The following is a 17716-nucleotide window of genomic DNA, read 5'->3' on the forward strand; positions in this document are numbered from 1 at the left end:
GTCAATTTTTTAACCATTCTGTTAATTGTTAATAGTACACAAAAGAAGTTCTTTATTAGAGTTTAAATAATTAAAAATGTTCAAGTTAAAGACTCATTTTCATACTCTCTTCTTCATAAGAAAGAAAGAAAGAAAGAAAATATAATTAATAAATTAATTTTCTTATGTTAATTATGTAACATGACTTTTTTTTATATAGAAAAAAAAGTAAGTTTTTAAATTTTCAAATGACATTAGAGGCTTAATTTTTTTCCCAAAAACTTTTAATAACTTAATTATTGATCACCGGCCTAACATGAAAAAGAGCAAAGCCTGCTCGATTTGTCGATCTATAGTTCAATCATTTTCTCCATGTAGAAATAATATAAAATGGATTAACAGGCCCTGCAAGCATACATATAAATATCATTTTTCTACAAGGAAAGAGGATGTATTTCATTTTCTATTATTCACCCATTATCTCGTAAAGGTGAAATACCTAAGACATGTAATAAATGTAAAGAATAACATAATAGAGATGAAACGGGCTGAAGTAAATATAGCAAGAAACAAAAATAATAAGGGAAAACAATATCCAAGATGAGAAAAAAGAAAAAAGAAAAAGAAAAATGTATTACAAGTAAAATCCACATTGAAATGCCAGATGCGAAGAGCCCTTTTTCTATTCTCTATCAAAATCTTCAGCTTTCAGCGGCTGAAAGTTGTAGCTTGCTAACATGCAGACTCCTGTAGTAAAGAATTCATGGCCTTATGAACCAAGTAGAAAAATCCCTTCCATGCAAAGCTATCGCAAAAGTCAAAATTAATTCTTATGCTTAGGACTTTATAAAGAGTGCACCACATCTGAAAATTCGCACAACCATATGCAAAAGAATGATTACCAAATAGATAAAATTGTATAAAGCATTATAAACCTTGAGACAGAGAGAGAGAGAGAGATCTGAATAGATAAAATTTAAAGGCATGCTATCTCAACACACAGACATTGCTTAGGTTAGAAATACTATGAAATATACAAGCTGACTAGAAGAAAGCAAAAATCATTCAATAGTTAACCACAATAACAATGGAAATAAAAAACTTACAGGTAGGTCAATCTAGGTTGGAAGAAGAGGCTTTCTCTCATCATGCCCTACACGATGACTAGCCTGGAAATATTCAAAATAAACAAATAAATAAATAAAACTGGTTTAATAAAACTTTATAAAAAGAAAAGGTGATGACATATGAGCACCTCTTCATTTGCTCCGGCTGCCATATTTATGAAGGATTCTTTTGACCTGTAAAGAACACAGACATTTGTTATTGAAGAAGAAGGATGTATTGTCTTTCAAAAAGTTCTTAAAATGACCACATTTGAACTTTCTAGAAGTAGTAATACAGAATGAACATTACTTTTGTTCTGTCTTATCTCCCCTTCCCCCCCCCCCCCCCCAAAAAAAAAAAACACACCAAAAAACTTAAATTGGCAAAGTTATTAGCAAGAACCTTTGTTTGTCATGAACGTCATGCAGCTCCAGCACACCATTCTGTTCATCTCTGACTTTTGAAAGTGGTGAAAAGAACTGAAGAGGATATGAGCACAAAATGATACAAAACAAAAATGTTATTGGATAATTCATTTTTAAAATTCTTTATAAAAGAAAAAGTGTTGTCTGCTTCCATAGTCTTAATGAACCACCCCAAATAAATTTACCTGGTGCATTGAGATGAATACAATAGAAATGCCTATAATGAAGTTCATTGTTAAAGTATGTCCAAAGAGTGCAGCAGAGGCTATGCCCGTAAAGATTGTTGCAACTGTTGATGAGTACTTCTTCAAAATTGTATCTGTGGTAAATTAAAATGCTATTGAGATAAGGGACAAGTTTTGTGTCCATCTACACAACATAAGGCCAACTTAATGTAATTTTAGAAACATTAACCTGCATATTTGAAGAAGAAAGAGGATAGAATCCCTTGGGCAGCATTGTTTGCTACCAACAGCATAGTGGCTTTTGAATGACCTTGTAGGATATCAAAGCTGCTAGGACCTGGAATATTTACAAACAAAAACAAAAACAATCGATAGTTTGAGAATCAGATAATACTAACAGTATAAGCCACTGGTAAAACGCTTTAATGAATTATTTTACCCTTTTCTATAAAAGAACTGAACCACAATCTATCCATCCATTAAAAAAAACAAACATTTTTATACATGATTTGAACACTAGGGTTATGAACTAGCTCAAATTTAATGAGTTTAGGCAAAAAAATAAAAATAAAAAACCCTCAACTTATATTTATATTACAAGCAATAAAAAAATGCCATAAAATACTTTTCTTTGAGTATGTTTCAATTGCATATGACCATCCTTTAATGTTCACCGGTAACAGAAAAATAAACTATTTCTTACCTTTGATTATAGCAGTACCAATTATCCCAAGAAAATTGAATATAGCTCCGTATCCATACAAAAATAAGTTCTGTAAATCAAAAGTAGATAATCAGTAGCTGCATGATGAAAAGAACTGAAAGTACTGCAGCACCACTAAACAGTCATTCTTCAAACTACCTATTAAATCTTTTCACCTGCCTGTTATATTCCCCAAAGTTGAGATAAAACTGAGTCAGTTTGGAAATTGATTATTTCTGTTAGTTTCTCTATGTTATATTATATTTATGTCACATTAATTTCTTTTCCAAGATCTCAACTTTATTCAACCCTGGCCCAATCACAAAAACTGGAACCGCCAAGTTATACTTTAAATACAGGTGGTCACACACGTAATTTCAGATGAAACATGCTAACATATATATATAAAAAAAACAGCATTCAGTAATACAAGATAACCCGCATATGCAGATACAAATGTAATTCACAGTCCTTGCAGAAATTCAATTCAAACTCATTGAAACATTTCAGGGGCTAATAAAAGGAGGTCCAATTATTAAGAAGTTCCAATTTTCCCTACATCACCTGAAGATAAATGCTTGTATCATATTGGCTCTTCAAAGCATACTCATTATAAACAGAGGCCAATGATGGAACAGTGACCTGAAAAATAATTCCCAGGTTAAAAGTTCAACAATTAAAAGGAATCAGAAATTCAGAATATGATAGAGTGGCACCTAGTAACAGGTTTGGTTTATTTTACGAGAGAAAAGGTAAATAGCTCTATTCTACTGTTTTACTAGCTGATCGTTAGCAAGTTTAGCTTGGATTAGATGGCAGTTGGTTAGTCAGCTTTGCTTCTAACTACCTATAATAGCTGTATTGTAGTTAGTTTTTGGCATTATGCATTCTTCTGTCAGTTCTGTTAGGTTTGGAGAGAAATTCTTTCTGAGTTGGTAGTTCCAACCATGTAAGAACCCTAAGGAATTGTGATTTACAATCCCATGTTCATCAATAAATTCCTAGAGATTCTGCTAGTTCCTGATCTTATCAGAATAAATCAAAACACAGAACATTGAACTTTGAACTTAACTGACTGCATAAGTAGCAAACAAAACTTACAAAGATCAATGTATAAAGATATGCACCCATGGTGACAGGAAGACCCATGGCTGTGGTTCCTTCGGGTAAAGATCGTAATTGATTAACGCTGATACCAATTAGCAATAGAGCAAGAGCTTCCCACTGCATCAAAAGAATACATTAAACACCCAGCTAAATGACTAGACCCGATTGGGATCTACATAAGGAGCACGACTTGCTAGGTTCAAAATCAAAGAGCCAAATAATGGTCATAATGGCTTTCCTAGCCAGTAGGCAAGGCAGGGTAATGCACGAACCTGAATAATGGAAAACCGGCGCTTCATAATCACCTTTAACAAAACTGCTATTACTAAAACCTGAACACACATTCAATAAGCGAACAATCAAGAGAAGAAAAGCTCCAATTTCTCAAGAATAAATGTCAGATGAAGCAAAAAAAGGGGGGAAAGAGAGAGAGAAAGAATTTTTAGAAATAAAGTGAAAACTCGGTCAAGAAAACAGCAGTGATAAAGAAACTACCTTCAAATTGCTTAGCATCTTTACAGTAGCAGGGTTGAAATAAAGCTGCATGAAATGTGATATCAATCTGTGAGTTTCTTAGATGCAATAATTTCTTTAAATGCATAAAATGTGAGAATATGACCAGATAATCATAGGTACATTACATGATGAGTTCTTGATGCAATTCTTTTTACTTTTCCACTTTAAAGAAATGAAAAATGATTCTACGCATAACTCTGGAATAATTGGCAAACATAAGAAACCAACTTATGCAACAACCATTTGACACAGCCTGAAAATAGATAAGATATACGTGATGCAAGAACAGAATACATCAGGAACAGTTGCAATTATAGGGATTAGAAGGAGAAAAAGTGAGTATTAACGTATTATATTTAATCTGATTATTGATGTTCATTAAAGGTGTGAGCAAATTTTGTGGGATAAAATTAGGTATTTGACCTCTATTTGGCATTAAAGAATTACTACTTTAGAGGAATTCTCTCTCAAATATGTGAGATTGGAAAGTTATGCTTCATTGATAGTTTCTTCCCCTTGTTTGATCTTGTTCTTATAAATAGGATCTCTTGCTCCTATACTTGTACACTTATTCTCTTCATCTTAATAAAATTCTTTCGTCAGAAATACCATGTGTGCAGTGTGCCATAATTCAAAGAACTAAAACCTATTTGTTCTAACTTCTTACTATTAAAGATAGTCAAGGTCATGTGTTTGTATGGTACTACTAGTACAATCCCAGCACAATAAAACTATCAACATAGCAAGACTGCTAGCACATGGTAACAAGCAGTGTGATACGTGTTCAGGAGGAATTTCGTCATTTTAGAGACAAGGTGCAGAATGGTAATCTTGCCATGTTCAAGGATTTGAATATTATATTATGCTGGTCCTTGACGTCCAGAATGGCATAATGTAATATTTAGATCCTTGAACACGGCAAGATTACCATTCTATACCTTGTCTCTAAAATGACGAAATTGCTCTCCTGAACACGTATCATAGTGAACAACTGATTACACTTTTATGATAGATTCAAGCTCCTGATATGACAATGAAATTTATACAGCACAGTGGCTGCATATGTATTACCAACATCTGACTCCTTAGGACAAAACTCATAATACTAATAGTACTAATAACTAAAGAAAATTAATTCTTGAAATCACAAATGTATATTAAAGAAGTCTAATTATTAGCATTCTGGCCTGAATCCTTTTACATGTATTTTTTAAGTGCTATTTCTACATACCTGCATGATAAACTTCAGATAGTTGTTTATAGCATACAGAAGAGCAGGAACAGCAAGAAGAACATTGTTACGAGCCGCCTACAAAAATATAAAATAACCACATATAGGATGAATATAAAAAGGTTATCAGAGAAATTTGTCACAATTCACAACTGATGAGGTCACTAAGCAAAATCAGGCATCAAAGATGGAAAGTAGTAATAAATACTATGTCTATATATCCACCAAAGTGATAATGCAGTTATTGTTTCTCTTATCATAAATAAAACATGATAATGTGACTTGAACTAAGTAACCAAGTTCAATCCCAAGAAGCAGGGTACTTTGCAAAAGACAAACACCCAGGAAATCTCATATCAAATCAAGTGATATTGGAAGGAAAAGAGGGTATCTTTCATTTCAAGTAAAATTGATAAGAAACACCATAGTACCTGCATAAATGTAGAAATTGATAGAAGAGGCTTCTCCCCAACCTTCTGATGCTTAGCCTGCAAAACAAACCAAACCTTAGCGAGATGGATACTAAAAGAATTATAAAGTCGGATAAAGAATCAAATCATCTCAATGCACTAAGCTTGATATAGGAGTTAGTAGTAGCACTCCATGCTTTTGCAATATCCTTCTCTTGATAATCATTTCTTTTTTTAGGAAAAAAAAAAAAAAGCTTCTCCCTTGATTCATGCTTTGATTATAAGTAACTGAAAAGACAGCAAAAAGAGAATCTTACCTGGAATAAAAGCATAACAACAGCAAAGAAAACCTTTGCGACCTCTGTCAAAAAATTAACGCTAATTGGGCTAAAATTGAATTTCCCATCCACCTTGGACATATAAACAAGAATAGGCTGCCAAATGAGTAGAATAGTATGTGTCAGTAACTACAATAAGCATAAAGGTCTAGCATGAAAAACTAAGTCAACAAAAATGAACTCTCTAATCTACAGTAAAGCACAGAACAGCTAATCTCACAGAGCAAGCCTTTAGAGCAGCTGCAAGTCAATAAATGGAACATCGCAATGACGAAACTCTTCTAGTTTTCTAGAAATACAAATATGCTGTGTTATGAACTCATAATATCGCAACGAAGAAACTCTTCTAGTATTGTAGAACCATAATTGTGCCCCAATTATAGCATCAATCCAAGAGATTTCCATGGATCATAATTAGCAAGATTTGTTATCATTTAGAACTAACCTTTTTCTATAAGCATCTAACTGTAAAATTTTGGATTAAAAGATGACCACTCACCTGTAATCCAACTAGAATGCAGTCACCAACAACCAAAAACACATTGAGAGCGCGCTGCTTGTGTGATAGCCTACTTTTGTGGCGATCATAAGCCCTTGATATAGTCTTGGTAGAAGGGGAGACCAATTTGGAATGGCAAACATGGCATTCTATCATCCCGTTCTTCATGTAAATCCTCCCACAATATCAGTGTATGAAGAACTCGATCTGCAATCCGTCAATCATGATCAAACGAAAAGGCTAATCGAAAATACAAAAGGAATAAAAATTCTCCAGATCTTGCACCTCCAGAACCAGCTAAACGCAACATACAAATGCGAATTTCGAAACACAACACAGATCAGCAAGGATCACGAAATAGGAATATGCGGAGCTGAGATCTTGCGAAAGCATGAAAATAGAACATGAACAATAGCACCACCGACAAATAGAAACACGAAGCATGGAAAATTGGGAATGAAGGAAGCAAAGACAAACCTAGATCGAGTCCAAACCGAGCATTTACGAGAGAAGGAGTTTGATCTAGGCAGCTGGCGGGCACCGAATTTGAAGTGACTCGATTCGGATACGAGCTAAGAGTTTTCGAAAAATATAAACTGATTTCGAATTCACTCCGTTTCTGTTTATTCTTCTGCTTCGTTTTATTCCTGTCCTAATGGAAACTGAAATTGAATTCTGAGTTTAAAGATATGCTACGAATATGTTGAGTGAGAGAGATCAGAGAGAGAGAGAGAGAGAGAGAGAAAAGCGTAGTGTGTAATATTTGAGATAGTAGTAATTATGATGTGAATGTTAATGGAAATGGAATAGGCGTTTTATGCTTATTTTTCTTATTATTATTATTATTATTATTATTATTATGAAAGAGATTAACTGTTTTTGCTTTCAATTCACACAAAGAGAGGAAGAAAAGAAAAGAAAATGAAAAACAGAGACACACGATATTTGTGTGGTGAGTCACAGGGCGCAGCGTGACGGACCAATCAGGTTTGAGCGTTATGGCGAAAATGAGTGGAGTCAAAGCGGGATTTGTAAGTTTGGTGAGTCACTCTCACCGGTTAAGTTGGGTGGAATCATCACTTCCCTGTTCCCTCTCCATATTGGCATATTCTATTAATCTATTGTATTATTAGTTTATTATTAAACACACCAAAATTTATAAATGGAAAAAAAAAAATGTACCTATATTTTTCGGGTTGGATGTTTCTTTCGCTTCAATTTGCAGTGTTCTCTTGCGCTGCGTGTTTTCTTGTCTGCGTGTACCAGATTAATCATAAATTGTTGGTCATTATTAAATCCATAATTACGGATTTAGATCCTCTAAAGTTTGAATTTCACTCTAGAGAGCAAAGTGTGATCTTCTCCCCTTGAATAGTTTTTCTTTCATATTTATTATTGGATCCCATAATTACTATTTAATACACATTAATAGTTGGCAGTGATATTATGTAATTGTGCTTCTCTAAAATTTTTGTATCTAAGAACTTCGTGGTTTTATAGTACTTTTGAAATTTGTAGTTCATTTTAATTCGTGAATATTTCTGTAATCAACCTATTCTTATTTTGATTATTACTGAAAGTTATCTATTTAATATTTAAAATTTGAGTATATACTTAAATACTTAAACAAATAGGTCTTCAAAAATATATTTTACTTTTATAACATTTAGAAATCTTAATGTAATAAAATTTTCTTAAAAACAAAAATGCACAACGCGAAATGCGAAATTTTTTAAGTTCCTATTTGAGTATATACTATATACTCTTAAACTTTTATTACAATTTTTTAACTACAAGATAAACTGTAGAGTAGTTAGTTAAAGAACCTCAGATTGTTTGCTATCATTGGAGAAAATATTGCTGGTTCTTAGATCTTATCTAGTTTAGTAATTTGAATTCTTAGATACATTAATTTGAGGAATGTACCATTTTCCCCCTGTCAACAGTAAATAATTAAATATGCAATTCTTGACATAAAAAGGAAAAAAGAAAAGGGAAAGCAGTTGATGTCAAAGGGTCATCCCCTCGATGAAGATTGGTGCACCACACAACACCAGTTCCATTTTATATATAGACAAGTGAAAAACGATGATAAGCTCTTTATTTTTCAATAGTATTAAACGACGTTTATATTGATACATCACTATACTTAACTATCCAAAGCTTCAAATAAATATCACTGAATAAGCAGACGCTAGCTAAACAATCACCTATGTATGTGTACCACTAAAAAGAATGGATGCAGTCTGCAGGCACTTATTTGTTTATTTATTCATGTTGAACAGGTCTGCAGGTACATTAGTATATCTATCACGCCATGTTGTCAACTTGATCGCTCTGTAAGTTTTGAGAATGCATCTACACAGCGGAGAAAAATTGATTAGATGAGAACACTGTAAAATCAACAAAAGTGCAGACCCATAGAATCAGTTGAGTAGCATTATTTTTGCTTTTAGAACTACGCATTTTACCCACTGGCTTATTAACTATCATAGACAAGCAGAACATAAATTTTACATTTATAATACAGATTAAAAAGGGCTAAGCATGCAAAGAACAAAATCATTGGGATTGAAAACATTCTCATCATTAACACCCAATTCAGGAAAACTACTTCAGAACGTTGACTTATAGTTGCATAAGCAATAACTTGATTCAACTTTTAAATTTCACTAAGAATTAGTATACTACGATGGGATCGCACCAAACCAAGGGCTTCTCTTGCAATCCTGTGGTTGTTGTCACCGGAAACTTTGCCAAAGAGAAACATGAGGTGTTTTCTTTGCTCCAGCTTCAAGTGTTTTGTTAGGCCTCGACCAACCATCTCCATTTCAGGCTGCAGTAAATATCCATGAGAAGTGCTAGAAAGCAGCTAGTAAATCACATGGTATAGCAGATGGGGTTACAAAAATATTGATCCTTCTCTCTCAGAGGCCCTAAATGGACATAAAGAGAAAAGTAGCAACTTTCATTGATGATACATACTGATGATTCCTCGGGAGGAAATATCTGCAGAAGATGGCATATTTTTGACAGTTCTGCCATAGATTCAACATGCTTGCCTTGCATTTCCAGAGCCTATAAACCAAGAGTGCCAAAATAAGCATCAATTGAACAGAGATTTAATTATTGCAGTAAGCTATCCAGAAAACTGAAACCAAATGTTAAGCTCTCATTCTTAAGTCCCATAATCAAATTTACATAATTGTCAGACTTAAACCAGCAAATGAATCTTTCATTCCTGTAACCATCAAATGGATCCAATGGCCATATTTAATGCTATGGTGTCATAGATCTTTGCAGGAAGGAATTTTGGAATTTGTGCCTTATTACAAGTAGCACAACAAACTGCCTTCACCAATACAAAATCATGATCTCATGTAATAAATTTTAAAAACGAAACTATTACTAGATTATAAGAGTCAGGGAGAACAAATACCCAAGCTTGTAGAAGACAAGAGCGTGTACGTGCAGCAACAGCAGCAGAGACAATTGTTGCAGCACGAATATTTTCAAGGCCTATGTTTTCAGCAAATCCAGCAAGGAATTGCCGAGCATCCTCACCATTAATATCAATTGAAGTAGAGTAAGTTGGTACCCTGAATGATACCAAAGTAACCAGTAACTACATGAGAATTAGAACATGGGTAGACAGTAGACTGTATCACTAAAAGTTGCTAACTAGCACAAGAATGTTGGCCTAAGAAAAACCAACCTGCTGCAAACATTTAAAACATAATTAACAGATGCTCGATACAAGGAATCCCGAATATTTGTTGTTTCAAAAGATACTTGCACGCCAGAAGTTCTGCATAGTTGACGTAACTGTTCATTTGTACGCGCAGTACACAATCAAATGTCATGAGAAGAGAAAAACCAATTACTTTCCTTATAAACATGCTCACACCGATAACATAAATAGAAACCATTACTATGTTATTCTCCTTGTTCAAAGCTTATCAGTTAGACAGATGCTCAGATTCAACATGTTACAAAACCGCAAAACCAAATTTAGTTAAGTAACTTAATTCAATATCACATAATGTTATCATACACCATTTGACAATGAAGTAAATCACCATTAGGGAATAAAAACACAAACAAAAGAAAAAAATAAAAACAAAAATAAAAACTGACTTGTATTATATCATCCTCCATGATGTCGTTTCCCGCCATTCTACTGTCAGTAATTGCTGGAAATCAAGTGGATGAGTTGCAACTTGAATTAAAGGATTGCAAAACACTATGGAAACTATGAAATATGTAAGTTTTACCTACAAAAAGAGTGCACAAACAGAACCATAACTCAACCAGACACTGTAAACAGTAAACACCGACAACAACCATAATGGTTAATAAGCCACATCAATGATATGAAAACCATGCATTTCAATTAACAAGAACACAAGCTACTTATGAAATGGCCAACACTCTCTTTCCCCCAATGATATGAACTACTATTTTTCATCAACAACATAACCTACTAAGAGAGAAAATCCTCAGCTACTAACAAATCTTACTTCATTTTATCTCCAACTCAAATGACCATCTCATCTAAAACATATATAAACAAAGAAAACAAAATAAGAAAAGAGAAATCAAACCTCGAACCACTCTGTAAGCCTGCCTCTTGAATTCGTCCTGCTCGTCGAGGTCGAAAACAGCACCGTTGATGACAGCTGGCCACCATTTCGGCAGTTTCCTTTCTAACCGAATCTTGTTCTTCTTAGCGCCTCGCTTCAAAGTACCACCGTCCGCCGGCGACAACGGATTCGCCGGCCCCTTGGAAACGGCACTCTCCCCCCAACCAACGACGACCTCTTTTCCGCCAAGGCTTCGGTCCCTCCGCACCATAGGCCTATAGGCAGAGGCGTTACGGCGCCAAGACAAAAACCTAGAAACCGAGTTGACCAGAAACCTGAGGATAGAGAAGGCGACGAAGCTGAAAAGCGCGGAGGTGCCGAGGAAATGCAACGTGGAAGGGCGACAGGAGACGACGAGCCTGCGGTCATGGTCGAGTGTGACGAGGGTTTGCAAATCGGTGTAGGCGTCAGCGGCGGAGGAAACGAACTTGCGGAGTGTAGAAGGGAAAAGAGAGCGGAAAGTGGAGGAGGCTTGGGAGGTTAGTTTGTTGATGTCGATAACGGTTTCGAGCTTAGGTTCGGAAGAGATGAAGGAGGTAGAGGTGGTGATGGTGGTGGTGGTGAAGGTGGGGGCGGAAGGGGAGGAGAGTTTGTTGCGGCGCCTGCGGGTGCGGGTGCGAGGGCGAGTGCGAGTTTGGCGGCGGAAAGAGGCGGAGATGAAGAGGCATCGTGAGGAAAGGGGGAGTGAGAATTGGGAACAGGAAGAAGGAAGCGCGCAAGTGTTGACGGAGGACAACATCAGAGAGAGTGGTCAGAGTCAGAGGAGTGAGCCACTCACTTACTCTGTCAGTCACACAGCCACTCAAGACAAAAAGATTGCACACATGACCCACCCTGCGGCAAGTTTTAGTCCTTTACCCTCTTTCTCCTAAACCGATTCTTCTCATTTTTTTCTTTTTTATTCATAGAATTAGCTAATTAGCTAATGATATTACTATTCTTAAGATATTACTATTAGTCCTCCATTAATATTCTAAAATAAGTTATCATTATTTTGCTGTATTAAATTTTGATGGTATTTATTTTGTTACCTTGATGGAATGGAATTTCGACAATCATGAGCTGTTTAATCATATGCTTTTTATTTGGTCCTCTACCTATTTTGGGGGCAACTATAAGACTTTCCCCTTACTTGGGATTTGGGAAGCACCACGTCATAGACCAAAAAAGACGTACTCTTCCAGAATAAACATTTTAAGGATTGTGTTGCAAGAGCTTTGCATTCTCTACATGATTAATTGATTGTTCCATTTGGAAAAGTTTTGAAGTGGCAACCGGTAGATTCGTTTCCCCTTTTGCTTTGTCAGTTTGTCTAAGAAAAAAAAAAAAAAACTGTTTTCTCTTAATGGTATAGTTGAAACTTGAAACAGGACGCAGAGGTGAGACATTTGTCCTTTAGCAGGTACACTGGCCTCCAAAGCGAGCATAAAGTAAGAAGCTCAAGAAAAACTGTAGGTATGTTAGCCATCACTTTCTTTAGTCAACTAGCACCTCTCAATATAAGGAATTTCCTTTCAGTAATAATAACAAACGCGTCAAGTATTATTCAAGCTTAAGTACCATCATTACAATTTTCAACAGTTCTCGTGCATTCATTTTACATCCAAATTAGGCCATAAAGGGCAGAGCAAAAGATGTCAAAAACCAATAAGTTAACAAGCAAGAATTCAACCTTCGGATTGTCCAAAATACTTCCCCGAAATTGTAGCCAGGATGTTCAACATTACAACCTCCTCATCCAATTCAGCCTTTCCAGCACGTATGCTAGCACACTTCCGCAGCAGACTCCTGAGACCGGCGGAAGTATCAGCATGTAGTGGAGTATCAACTGAGGCACAGAGAGCAAAAAGCCATATGCAATCATTTCTTGAGATAGTGCTTGCAGACTCTAGCAAGCTAATCCGTTTGAGCAACATTGAAACCCTAGCTACAGGGTCCATTCGTAAGACTGAAGAAAGCATAGGAGGACTGAGAGAGCTACTCCTAGTTCCATCAACAGAAGTTTTTGATCCAGGATTTTCCAGAGGCATTGTGGCATCCTTATCCTCAGAGGTCAGTTCAAGGGGTGGATCAATTGTCTTACTATCACTTAAATTACTCTGAAGTGGGACATCCTTGTCCTTGTTCATTACACTAGCAGATTCTCCAGAATTGTTCTCAAGTAGCTGGGATGTCTGAACGGTTTGCATATTACTGGAATTCATGGCATTCAAACATTCATGAGCTGAGATACTCTGGAATAAGTCATTGGGAAAAAAAAAAGCACAAGCTCAGACCAATGCTTTGTTAGCAAGGACATTGACTATCATATTAAATTGAAAATAAATAAATAACAGAATCTGTTGTGTGTGTCCATTTACATTGAAGAACTTTAGAGACGGAGAGGGAAGAACATACCGCCCTCAGAGCAGAAAAATCAGCAAGAAATACATCCTCCCACTGTTTAGATGGCAACAGATGCTCTGGACACTTGGCAATATCAGGGATCTTGGGCATGTAAGCACTTTGTTCCTTGTTGAGTTTACTTCTATCTAGTTTGGCTACCTTCACTTTTGGTATTTGATCTGCCTCCCACCTAAGCAAGAAATAAAAATTAAGAAACTTACTATTCTGTCAAGTGTCTTGCAGGTAAGCTATAATGCCACATTAAAATTTCTCATGCTTAGCAGAAAATCTTAAGTATATATTGTCATATATATGCTATAGTCTCCTAAGTTTCCTAACCTATTGCCCTAGTAATCTACTAGTCTCCATTCTCCAATTTCATCCTTTGAAGAAACTTGCCCCATGATTATTCCACAGAGCTCACAGATGTACATAAATTTTGGAACTATAGCAGAACAGAAATAAATTATCACAAAGAAATAAAATTTCATAGCATAAGCCCATCACAGGATTAGAATCAACTGCTGATAAATAAAATAATACCTGACACGCCTAAGATATTCCCACCCATCTTCTGGTGGACCAGAATCAAAATCAGGTTCCCCGTCGACAAAAAAGGCAGGCCTCTGTATGCTAGCATAATCATCGTCAGTATCATCCTCCTCACTGTGTTCTTCTAGATTTGAGCACCCATCCTCACTGATAACACTATGACTGCAAGAAGAGTCAACAGCACTCCAATTTTCAGCATCAGTGTTCTCACAAGAACCTGAAAGCAATTTCAAAAATTTCAGCACCAAAACAATCAATCTGCTAATACTTACAGAGGGTTAGAATAAATATATAATTTAGCCTTTGTTAACACGGCAACAATCAGGAAGCACACGTCCTTCCATCCAAACACAATGTAGACAAGAAACAGAACTATGGAAAATCAACAATATATCTTTCAATAGAAATGTCAAGTATGAATGTAACAACAGAGCATCCCCATTAGTTTATGAGGAGAAGTAGTTTTACAAATTTACAAACAAGCCTACTGCACAAAACTTTTCATGTACAATGACTTTATACAAGTAGCAATCAACTGTAGTCAGTGCCTAAGTATACAAAATCAGATCATAGTCAACTAATGTTGCGGGTTAGATCTTTCCAGGTTCCTTTTCGCTCATTCTTCAATGGACAAAGACATTCATATATCTCCACCTTCCATTAGCAGCACCCAAACCTGCCCAACACAGAAATTGAAAACATCAAATTGACACAAAATGTGCTGACAACCGGTAGAGTGTAGACACTTTGATAAACCAAAAAAAATTAGAGGAATAAAACTCAGTTTCATCAAATAGAATTATTTTCTCAGAGAGGAGAACAGTTTAGACACCCCCCAAAACCCACCCAAAACACACAAAAGGTGCTAATCGACCAGAATAAAAGATCGGATGATGATAGTAACCTCCATGAGAATGGAATAAATTATTTTTGTGAAAAGAGAAACATCTGTTAACACAATCAACAACAGTCAGGCTTTGCCCACTAGATTGAATTATTTATGTAACTCAAGATATAATATTTTCAAACTAATACATGTTTAAGTTTATACAAGGGTAGTAGAACAGCAAGATGATCCTTTTTTTTTCTTTTCTACTTTTCAGAAAGAAAAGTGCAGATGGAGAAGTAAATTTTTTTACCGTGGATGAACAGATTACTTAGTAATGAAGGTTATAATCAAACTCAATGCCCCAAAACAAGAACAAAAATTTGACAGAGTAGTGCTTGAGCAACAATATTCTAGAGAAACTAATAACAATATTCAAGATTCCGGGGCAAAAGGGAAGCAAACAAGGGATTAAAATGTAAATGTCAATATCAAAAGAATTTTGTGTCTTCTCCGCTGCATGTTCAGTTTCATAGAAAAGCCAGTCAGTGCGATATTCCGGAGTTCACAAGGAACAAGGTTAGTTGGTGATCGCGCAAAAGATAATTTAGCAGAACGGTTTTACAGCTGCTACATGTGTTAGCAGTTAGCACAAGATTGCATAAAGACAAGTCAAAGAAAATAATGCATGAAAAATGGCATAAACAGATAAGATAGGTAAATAGGCAGAATGGAAATGAAGAAACTCACTGAGAATCGGTGGAGTTGGTTTCTTGTTTGGAAAGTATGGCACAGAAGCCACAGCAAACAAGGTATCATATTCATTGGCGACGTGAGGTTGAAGGCCTCTGTATATCTCGTTCCAGAAGAAGCGCTGTTTGTCCTCATTCACAAACCTCAGGGCCTCCATCTCCTTCCTTGAGTACCGTCTCTTCTTCCCAGTTCCATTTGCAATTGCAGCCCCCGTGGCATTCTTCCTCCCATTCATGTTGTTGTGCTGCTTCAATGCTGCAGCATTCTTCTTGGCCTTTCTTCTTGAATTCGATTTCTTGTTTCCGTCCTTCTTAAGTGCTACATCCGCATTCGCTTTCGCTTTCGCTTTCGTTCCTTTTGCCGTTCCTGAAGAAGCTGAGGAAGCAGAAGGAAGGGCAAAGGTTTCGAACACTGCGGTTTCATCGATTACCTGAATCCCTAACCCTAACCCTATGGATGTGGCGACGGGAACTGCAAAAGAAGAAGAAGACGAAGAGAGAGGTAAGTCTTGGAGGTTGTTGGAGTTCATGGAATCTCTAAGCTTGGTTTTGGGGAGCAAAGCGGATTCCAGCTCCTCCAAGAGGCGTTGCTTCTTCGCTTCCAATTCGGATCCAGGTGGAGCAAGAGCCTGCTCCGAATCGAGAACGGAGCGTTCTTCTTCTTCTTCTTGCTGTGAAAGAGGCATATCCTTTTCCTCTTTCTTTTCAGTTCCGTTCTTGCGTGTGGCTGCTGGGTTGAAACCGTCGCAATCTGAAGCGTCGGCCATGAAAACTGAACCCAAGTGCAGAGAGAGAGAGAGAGAGAGGTGTTTGTGTTGGTGACTGTGATTGAGTGTGTTATGAGTTAGCTTAGCTGAGTTGAGGTTCAAATTCTGCACTTGACTTAATGCTCTTCAATCATCATTTTATATAGCAGGGTTAGGGCGGGGTTATTTATTATTTACTAATTTATAATATATTCGATTAATTATATATATTTTTCTTTTTTCATTTCACTTACGTATATTACAGTTCAATAGTTCAGGCCCGGCGACGGGAAGTAAAAGCCCACTGTTATAAAAAAAATCAAACTATTTTTGTACCCTTCGGCCCAAAGGCAAAAACTTAAATTAGCTTGTGGAAAGAAATGAAGAGAAAAAGACAGTTGCAAAAATGAATCTTCTCTCTCTCTTATTATTTGAGAAGATAAAGTGGAGTTAAGCCCCACTTTGGTCCCTGAGATTGGGGAGTTGCACTGATTTAGTCCTCGAGATCCCAATTGCACTAAATTAGTCCCCTCAGATTCGAAAAAGTGCACCACGTTAGTCCTTCTCCCAATTTCAGTCACCGGAGCACTAACGCCGTCAGTGACGTGGCCATTTCTTGCCACGCTGGATCCAATGAAACGACGTCGTTTCTAATTTGGCGTTAAACATCCCTTTGAACGACGTCGTTTGTATGTAATGGAAAATAAAATGTTAGGCACCCCTTTTTGTTTCTACTCTTCGTCTTCTCCTTCTCCACGAGTGACGCAGAGAAAAAAAATTCTCTTCCACGAGTGACCCAAAATAGCAATTAGTGGTTGCAAAAGGATTTGTCGAGACCATTGGAACATAACGTTCGCTGTGCAACTATCGGAAGAGTTCGTTTGCCACTTCAGAGATCTTCTGTGTCGTCACTGAGGTTAGTGAGGATCAGAATTTTTTTTTTCAAATTTAATGAAATGCTGTGATGGTTGTTGATCATGATTAAATGTTTTATATATTATCAGTTCACAAGTTTTAAATCTGATTTTGTGTTGGGGTTTTGTTTTGTTGTTTTGTGGAACTATGTTTGGGGGTTTCTTTTTATGCTCTGTTCCAATGGTGGAAGCATCAGCACCTTCGCATGAGTGATCATGTGTTTTTAATATTGAATTTTGTGTAAGTTTTGTTCCTTTTTCAACTTGTTGCTGATTTGAGTATGATTCGATTCATATAGATTTTTCTGCATATATTCTGATTGCCACGTAAGCATATATATGTGACGGACAATTCACTACTGATGTGTACCTTGCAATTTTCTTTGATATTGTGGGGT

At 36.3% G+C, this 17716-nt stretch overlaps 3 protein-coding genes across 4 annotated transcripts; all 3 read right to left on the minus strand.

Moving 5' to 3' along the window:
- Window positions 1-408: 408 nt before the first annotated feature.
- LOC107617305 (CMP-sialic acid transporter 3) lies at window positions 409-7323 on the minus strand. Of its 2 annotated transcripts, none has more exons than XM_088498275.1 (16): window positions 6978-7323; window positions 6501-6707; window positions 5981-6097; window positions 5685-5741; window positions 5254-5331; window positions 4002-4046; window positions 3779-3838; window positions 3501-3623; window positions 2964-3041; window positions 2400-2469; window positions 1926-2033; window positions 1697-1830; window positions 1489-1565; window positions 1235-1280; window positions 1086-1148; window positions 409-843 (listed from the first exon to the last, which is right to left on the minus strand). In XM_088498275.1, the coding sequence occupies exons 2-15, from the start codon at window positions 6666-6668 to the stop codon at window positions 1098-1100; spliced, it is 1212 nt and encodes a 403-aa protein (XP_088354401.1). In that variant the 5' UTR covers window positions 6669-6707; window positions 6978-7323; the 3' UTR covers window positions 409-843; window positions 1086-1097. The 2 variants fall into 2 exon arrangements, with proteins under 2 accessions (XP_088354401.1, XP_088354402.1); XM_088498276.1 differs by having other exon boundaries at window positions 409-726; window positions 6978-7287.
- A 1248-nt stretch (window positions 7324-8571) lies between these two features.
- LOC107617303 (phosphoribosylformylglycinamidine synthase) lies at window positions 8572-12028 on the minus strand. Its single transcript, XM_016319040.3, has 7 exons — window positions 11105-12028; window positions 10638-10693; window positions 10216-10325; window positions 9940-10099; window positions 9486-9578; window positions 9205-9336; window positions 8572-8858 (listed from the first exon to the last, which is right to left on the minus strand). The coding sequence occupies exons 1-7, from the start codon at window positions 11880-11882 to the stop codon at window positions 8811-8813; spliced, it is 1377 nt and encodes a 458-aa protein (XP_016174526.1). The 5' UTR covers window positions 11883-12028; the 3' UTR covers window positions 8572-8810.
- A 586-nt stretch (window positions 12029-12614) lies between these two features.
- On the minus strand, window positions 12615-16544 carry LOC107617301 (uncharacterized). The gene is made up of 4 exons (XM_016319038.3): window positions 15657-16544; window positions 14072-14297; window positions 13541-13718; window positions 12615-13377 (listed from the first exon to the last, which is right to left on the minus strand). The coding sequence occupies exons 1-4, from the start codon at window positions 16423-16425 to the stop codon at window positions 12811-12813; spliced, it is 1740 nt and encodes a 579-aa protein (XP_016174524.1). The 5' UTR covers window positions 16426-16544; the 3' UTR covers window positions 12615-12810.
- Between the last annotated feature and the right edge of the window lie 1172 nt (window positions 16545-17716).

The sequence above is a fragment of the Arachis ipaensis genome, chromosome B9 (genome assembly GCF_059453495.1).
Source record: "Arachis ipaensis isolate K30076 ecotype BB chromosome B9, ASM5945349v1, whole genome shotgun sequence".
NCBI classification, from domain to species: Eukaryota; Viridiplantae; Streptophyta; class Magnoliopsida; order Fabales; family Fabaceae; genus Arachis; species Arachis ipaensis.

Bases quoted from the DNA above. Each gene is read 5' to 3' on its own strand.
- LOC107617305 (XM_088498275.1), bottom strand. From the start codon at position 6,668: ATGAAGAACGGGATGATAGAATGCCATGTTTGCCATTCCAAATTGGTC. The intron at 1,831-1,925 runs GTTAATGTTTCT...AATTTACCACAG, and splicing joins TTTCTTCTTCAAATATGCAG to ATACAATTTTGAAGAAGTAC. The intron at 1,566-1,696 runs GTAAATTTATTT...TATCCTCTTCAG, and splicing joins TATTCATCTCAATGCACCAG to TTCTTTTCACCACTTTCAAA.
- LOC107617303 (XM_016319040.3), bottom strand. From the start codon at position 11,882: ATGTTGTCCTCCGTCAACACTTGCGCGCTTCCTTCTTCCTGTTCCCAA. The intron at 10,100-10,215 runs GTTGGTTTTTCT...GGTATCATTCAG, and splicing joins GTTTTAAATGTTTGCAGCAG to GGTACCAACTTACTCTACTT. The intron at 9,337-9,485 runs GTATGTATCATC...TATTTACTGCAG, and splicing joins TTCCTCCCGAGGAATCATCA to CCTGAAATGGAGATGGTTGG.
- LOC107617301 (XM_016319038.3), bottom strand. From the start codon at position 16,425: ATGGCCGACGCTTCAGATTGCGACGGTTTCAACCCAGCAGCCACACGC. The intron at 14,298-15,656 runs GTGAGTTTCTTC...AATTGCTTTCAG, and splicing joins ACCAACTCCACCGATTCTCA to GTTCTTGTGAGAACACTGAT. The intron at 13,378-13,540 runs GTATGTTCTTCC...GACTTATTCCAG, and splicing joins ATTTTTCTGCTCTGAGGGCG to AGTATCTCAGCTCATGAATG.